The sequence below is a fragment of the Prenolepis imparis genome, unplaced genomic scaffold, assembly GCF_030444845.1.
Source record: "Prenolepis imparis isolate NDT839.2.m4 unplaced genomic scaffold, iyPreImpa1.0 SCAF_600, whole genome shotgun sequence".
In the NCBI taxonomy this organism is placed as follows: domain Eukaryota; kingdom Metazoa; phylum Arthropoda; class Insecta; order Hymenoptera; family Formicidae; genus Prenolepis; species Prenolepis imparis.
In genome coordinates this window covers 6,645-14,228 of record NW_028141758.1, presented here as the reverse complement: position 1 = coordinate 14,228, position 7,584 = coordinate 6,645, and the positions used below count along the sequence as shown (strand labels likewise).

Below are 7,584 nucleotides of genomic sequence, written 5' to 3'. Positions count from 1 at the left end.
CCCGCCCCGCGTGACGTCATACCCCTCGCCCTGGAGAACCCCCCGCGTCCCGCACTCCCCTCGGAGGACCTGAGTTAGAATTGGCATAGTATATCTACTGTCATCGAGAGCTGTATTTTGCTTTCGCAGAGTTTATGCGGAAAAAATATGAGAAAATTTTTGTCGGAGTTATCGAACATCGATGAAACGAATTACCATATTTTTGGAAAATTCGCGGGTGAGTGTCCTAGCGTAGTGCTCGCGGTTTTATTCCGTCTAGGACATTTTGTCAATATTCGTGAACTTTTGTACATTGCCGGGGAAGTGATAGAAGCGCGACAATATTTTGGTGATAGCGAAGAAGATGTGGGAGGACATATAGAATTTCTTCTCTTGCATCATCAACGTTTTCTTCCGAGGAGCGTTGAAAATGGTAAGTTTTTTATTTTTTTCCATTATACAAGTAATTATAGAGCAAATTTAATTATAAAAATTAATAATTTTCTAGACATTGAGCAACGTAAAACTCATCTCGGGTTAATCGCTGAAGTTGATCAATTTCGTGCGCCTCCGCGAATAATAGAGAATCGTCGAGTAGATTTACGGTTATCACTGGTTCGTGATAGAAGACGTCGAGCGGATACTTCGCCCGAGACAGGACCCTCTCGTAAGTATTTAATATAAACTTAAACCTCGGTAGAAAGTAAAGTATCATATTCTTATTAAGAAATTTTTAAATATTGGATGTTTCAGGACGAGCGCGTATCATTTCGAATCCGAAGATCGAACATCCGGTTATTGATTTAACCGAGGATGAACCGAATAGTGAGGAAAATGTCACGGAAGAACCACGTGAGCAAACTCCTCGTGAAGTAAGTCCCTTCGACGAAGTTACTATTTTTCCACAACAACAAGAAAATGAGCAAGATGCAATTTCTTCTTCTGAGAATGAACGAGAAGAGGAAGAAGATGAAGAAGAAGAAGAAGATGAGGAGGAGGAAGAAGAAGAAGGAGATGAAGGGGGCGAGGAAGAAGAAGAAGAAGAAGATGAGGAGGAAGAAGAAGGAGAAGAAGGGGGCGAAGAAGAAGAAGAAGAAGAAGAGGAAGTTTAGAAGGGAGAGGAAGAAATAGGAGCGGAAGGTAATGACTTTACATAATTTAACTAATTATCTCTTTCTTGATTAAATTTTATTTTAATTAAATAAAATTTTATTAGAATTTTCTTACTCTCCAATTATTGATCCGCGTGTTTCGTACTCTCCGGTGTAACCATAAAGACTCATTGGAAAAAGAGAGGAAAAACAAAGGATAATAATGTGAGTCATTGCTAGAATTTTAACATCTCTTTATAAAACTCCAATACGAGAGAGTAAAACATTACTTTATTGAATTTTTATTTTAAATAAATCATTTTTTATCTTTTTCTCAGTGCAAATAGGTAGGGGACGGAGCGTGGAACAACGGCAAGAAGCCAACGAGGAATCTCTCAATCTCCCTGTCGTCAATCGTGAAAATTTGAGGAGGAGAAAGAAGAAGAAGACGACGAAGCAACACAGGAAGCAGAAGAAGAAATAGCTCGTCGGGTAAATTATAATTTTAGATATATTGTATTATTAGCGGAAAACGCGCGACGTTTTAGAAATTTCGGAATAGAGGGAAGAGAGACGACTTTTCATATACGACCGGTACCCGAGGGCGAGAACGTTTACGAGTGGCTAGAAAGCGCATTTCGCGAACTCCACACATACGCAATACAGTCGAGTGAAGTGGGCGATTACATAGGGCTTTCTTTTGACTCCGAGAATTTAATCCGTGATCCAGCCGGTATATCATTCCGACCTTCGTGCGATTTGACACATGAAAATATTTGGGGACTTGTAAGCTCGTTATCGCAGAGTTCCGGTGGGCTCGATATGACGCAAGATTTTAACATTCGCGTTTTTAGAGTCACACCCCCTGCGGGACGCGGACGAAATGTTAACGCATCTACCCGTGAAGTTATTGCTAAGCGTTCTATTTTAACAATTTCTAACACAGATAATTTATGTCTTCCTCATGCACTTGTAGCTGCGCAAATTTTCAACGAGCGTGGAAATTTACGCATGGGACATTTGCACGAAAAATGGAATGCAGTGAGAAGACAAAACTCCGTGTTACAACGAGAATTAGCGTTGCAACTAATGAGCGATGCCGATGTCGCGATTCCGGAGGAAGGCTGTGGAATTCCCGAAATCGAACGCTTTCAGCAATATCTCGCCGCGGATAATATCGCCATTGTAATATATAATGGCGATACTTTTGGTCGGGGTGGTAAACCGTTATACGACGGAGTCGAATTTCTAGCCAATCTTCATCGCGAAACGAACTCTCGCTTAAATATAATATACCATAATAATATTAAACATTATGATGTAATGTTAAATTTAAGAGCCGCCTCAGGGGGTAGAGATTACTGCGTTCCCTGTAACATAAGCTATCGCATCGATAGGGGTGGACATCGATGCTCTAATAAATGCCCTCGTTGTAATGCTGTTCCGTCGTGTGAGTTGACTAACGAGGAGCCTATTAGATGCGAAATTTGTAGACGTGAATTTTTTAACCGTGCATGCTTGGAGCGTCACCGCACTCAAAAATCGTACGATGGAAAATCGCGACGGAGTATTTGCGAAATTGTACAATTTTGCAACGGCTGCGGTTGCTTAATCCATAAAAATAAACGTCACGAATGCGGCGCGAGTTACTGTAACGTGTGTCGTTCTCTCCAACCTTTAAATCACCTTTGTTACATGCTTCCTATCCCTCCTGATAACGATTCCGACACTTCTGATACCGATCTTATCGATGATAATGGAGAGCTGCAACATTGCGGAAACGAGAGACCGAGTGAACGTACACGTGATAAAAGAAATCGCGTAGCATTTATATTTTACGATTTTGAGAAGCGACAGGATCAAACGCTCCAAGGTACTGACAGTGTAAAAATTCATGCCTACACTTTGTGTTGCACAACAAATTTGTGTGTCGTGTGCCGATATAAACGAAACGTCGGTGAGATGTCGATGGTGTGGAGTTCGCGAATATATATTTCGTCGTAACCCGGTGCAGGAATTCGTAGATTTCGCGACGCGCCCGTTGAAATATTTTAAGCGACTAATTTGTATCGCGCATAATGCCAAATCGTTTGATGCACAATTTATTTTGCAATATATCGTTGAAAATCGAACATCATTAGTATCTCAGGTAATTTTAAACGGTACAAAAATAGTTGTACTAACGGTAGGACATACGAAATTTATTGACAGTATTAATTACATGCCGATGCGTCTATCCGATTTACCTAAGGCCTTCGGTCTGACGGACACTTCGGGTAAAGGAATTTTTCCACATTTATTTAATACATCGATAATCAATCGTATGTCGGACCACTACCTGAAGTATACTATTATTCTACCGATTCCATAAGAACAAGAGAACGTGAAAAATTTCTCGCGTGGCATGCCGAGATGACCCGTGAGAACTATGTGTTCGATTTTCAAAGAGAAATATTACAATATTGTCGCAAAGATGTAGATATTCTTAGGCTAGCTTGTATGGCTTTTAGGAAGATTTTTCTTCTACGCGGAAAGGTGTGTCCCTTCGAAGAATGCACCACTATTGCCTCTACTTGCATGAGAGTTTTTAGAAAAAATTTTCTGCGCGATAGAGAGATAGGTATCATTCCTACAGGGGGTTATAGGAGTGTGAATATGCAATCGCGTAAGGTGCTACAATGGCTGCTGTGGATTGAGCGTGAACTCGGTCATCACATTATTCATGCAGGACGAAGCCGGGAATATCGTCTGCCCGATGGCACTCGCGTCGACGGTTATTACGAGTCAGTGGAAAACGCTACTACCATACATCACGTGTTCCAGTTTCACGGATATTACTGGCATGGGTGTCCGCGCTGTTTTCAAATTAATCGCGATAAATCGCTTTCGTCGGATCGCGTTGATACAATCGATTTACGATACGAACACACCATCGCAACGACGTTTCGTCTTCGAAGACGGAAATACAGGGTAACGGAGAAATGGGAGTGATTTTGATCGCGAAGTGCGGGAAAATGACGAAATGCGGGGATATTTACAACAACATCCAGCGGTAGAAAACGAACCGTTCGATCCTCGTCAGGCCTTCTACGGTGGACGCACGGGAAATACTGTAACCCGATATGAGATTACAGAGAGCGAGAAAATACAGTACGTGGATGTGTGTTCATTGTATCCGTATGTATTAAAAACAGGCGTCTTCCCGTTTGGACATCCAACAGTATACGTTGGCGAGGAATGCGTAACAATAATTGGAACGGCACCGGGGTATAATTTCGAGTCACTTGAAGGAATCATACGTTGTAAAATACTCCCTCCGCAAGATCTCTTTCATCCTGTATTACCGTATCGGGTACAGGGTAAATTGTTATTCGCGTTATGCCGCACTTGTAGCGAGACATTTTCGCACACCGAGTGCACTCATATTCCTTCCGAGCGCGAATTCGAGGGTACATGGATATCGTGCAAACTACAAAAAGCAATTGAAAAAGGATATTTTGTAACGGGGGTTAGCGAGATATGGCAGTACAATGTCACTCGGTACGATCCTTCTATGCGTCAAGGGGGTTTATTTACCGGTTATATATATACATTTTTACAGTTAAAACAGGAGGCTAGTGGATGGTCGAGCGAATGCGTGGATGAAGATGCTAAAGAGCGTTATCTTCGCGAGTACGAGGAGAGAGAAGGTATCGTTCTTGAAAAGCACAACATCGCACAAAACTCCGGTCTACGCTCGGTCGCAAAACTATGCTTAAATTCTTTCTGGGGAAAATTCGGGCAACGTTCGAATTTACCAAAGACGGAAATTGTTAACACGCAACAACGTTTGATTAATTTACTCGTGAGCCCTCAGTACGAAATAACTGATATATTACCGGTAAACGATGAAGTGATATATGTATCGACTCGATTACGCGAGGAGGCGATCCCACCATCGCATCTTACAAATGTTGTAATAGCAGCTTACACAACGGCTCAAGCGAGATTAAAATTGTATGAATACTTAGTAAAATTAGATAGGCGCGTTTTGTATTATGATACTGATTCTTGTATATATGTAAGCAGCGCTGATCCACACGAGTACGAACCACTCACGGGTAATTTTTTAGACGATATGACTAACGAACTTGAAAAGTATGGGCTCGCTAGTTATATAGAGTCGTTTGTGTCCGGCGGTCCAAAATTTTACGCGTATGTGGTTCGCTCATCAGATGGTCAGATGCACGAAGTTTGCAAAGTGAAGGGTATAACCTAAACTTTGAAAATTCTCGTTTAATTAATTTTAATAGTATTAGGGAATTATTAATACAAAGAGAGTGTGCAGCAGGAAAGAGAGTTAGGAGAAAACGAGGAAAAAGAAATAACTCCAGAAACGTCAATAAATCTGCGATTCAGAGCCATTCGGCGTACAGCGTTTCACGAAATAATAACTCGTGATGAAACAAAAATATGTGCGCCTGTGCTATTAAAACGTAGATTTATTAACAATCATTGTTCCCTCCGTTTGGATATTTAACTGTTTAAAAACGCAATATAATAATTCCACACGATCGCTTCTCTCTTCCACCTTCGCGCGTTTTTCGATTTATACAGCAAAATGTAGATATAATAAAATAGATAAGTAATTGTAAAATTGTCTTGTAAAAATAATATAAATTTTTGAAAAGTAAAGGATATATTATAGTGCAGAATAGAATAGAATATAAATTATGGATATATCTTAATTAGAAAAAATATTTGTAATAACAGAAAAATTTTAATTATATTTAATAAGTGAAAAATTGTAAAATAAAAAATGTGAAATAAAACTTTTTTAATTTTATTATTAGGATTTTAAACGTACAAAGTATTTTTTACAATGTAAGAAGATTAAATAAAATTTTTTCTTAAAATTTGTTTCATTAGAGATTATTTTATCCTTTTTCCTGAAAAACCTTCTTTCCCCGAAAAATTCTCTTAATATAAATTTTACTATTGTTAGATAAAATCGAGCAAAATAAATGTAACCAATAAGGAGAAAAGTAAATAAAATGTAAAATTAAAACATTTATGACTTTATAATTTATTTTTTAAACTAAGTAAATATTTTTCCGTGAAATAAAGTCTAATAATAAAAATACAAATATAAGTGATAGGGCCTTAAGAGCCGAACGCGGATGTTGATGCGTATTCCAACGAAATTTAATTTTTTCGCTGGACTTAAATTAATTGTGCATAGGGCACGAATTTTACTGCTTGGTATACTGCCAAGTCTTGTATGGAATAATCTCATACTTGAGATTTTTATTCTATACATCCCCTCTAACCCCCCTAAACCCCCCTAAAGAATTAAATTTCGTTGGAATACGCATCAACATCCGCGTTCGGCTCTTAAGGCCCTATCACTTATATTTGTATTTATTACGGAAGAGCCTTAATAGTAATTCTTATTGCTAATAATAAAAGTTTCACAAAAGTTCTTTTCATCAAAAAATTATTTACCTCTTCTCGAAAACCTACTTGACTAAAAAAAAAATATTTTTCTTTTAAAAAAAATTATGTTTTTAGTAAAAATCAAAGTACGAATTTTCTTCTCGCGAGATTCTCTCAGTCACGTACGTAGCCTATCATCGTTGTTAGCGCTGGAGATACACGCTGTCGCGAGCATTCTACGAATACGCTAATTAGCAGCGCACCGCGACACGCATTGGCTCGTCAGCTGGCACCGCGCATCGGCTTATCAGCTGGCACGATGCGCACGAGATCGCTAGCGCGAGCATGCGGCCGCCGCGGTGGGGCCTCTGCGGGACGCTAATAAGCTTATTTCCGACTCGAGATATATATTAAAAATATTCAATGCGCGTGCGTATTTTTATACGCGAGTTATTGATATTAAGTTACTTTTTACCTTTTTTATTTATGAACTCACGCGTAAAACCGAGTTCGTTTCGCGAAATGGACGTGCGCTGGAAATATCCCTGGACGTCGATCGTCTGCGGACCTACGGGATGCGGAAAAACGATTTTTGTAAAAACTTTTCTTCGATATTTATCCGCCATGTGCGAAGTTCGATTCGAGAGAATTTTATTTTATTACGCCGAATGGCAAGATGCGTATCAACGTCTGCAATGTGATACGAGTGAAAATAATGAAGAAGAAAAAAACAATGTACACAAGAGCAGCTATGATAATACTTTGCTAAAAATAAAGAAAAATACAATCGAATTTTACGAGGGGTTACCGCGACCGGAAGATTATTCCAACGATCCGCTATCTCAAAAATTAGTGATAATTGACGATCTTATGAGGGAATCGTCATCGTGTGACGCTATCGTCGATCTGTTTACCAAAGGAAGTCATCATAAGAATCTCAGCGTTATACTCATCTCGCAAAATCTTTTCCACCAAGGCCGCGGACAACGCGATATATCTCTCAACGCTAATTATATAGTAATTTTCAAAAATCCGCGCGATCGCGCTCAAATTCGTCATCTCGCTCGTCAAGTATATCCCGACGATCCAAAATTTCTAG

The 7,584-nt window shown here is 39.4% G+C and overlaps 1 protein-coding gene across 1 annotated transcript; it reads left to right on the top strand.

Annotated features, from left to right (window-relative positions):
- The first annotated feature begins 4,092 nt into the window (after window positions 1-4,092).
- Window positions 4,093-5,328, top strand: LOC145948705 (uncharacterized). The gene has a single exon (XM_083058312.1). The coding sequence runs from the start codon at window positions 4,093-4,095 to the stop codon at window positions 5,326-5,328; it is 1,236 nt and encodes a 411-aa protein (XP_082914438.1).
- Window positions 5,329-7,584: the final 2,256 nt, after the last annotated feature.

Excerpts from the sequence above, each read along its gene's own strand:
- LOC145948705 (XM_083058312.1), top strand. The coding sequence starts at position 4,093 with ATGCGGGGATATTTACAACAACATCCAGCGGTAGAAAACGAACCGTTC.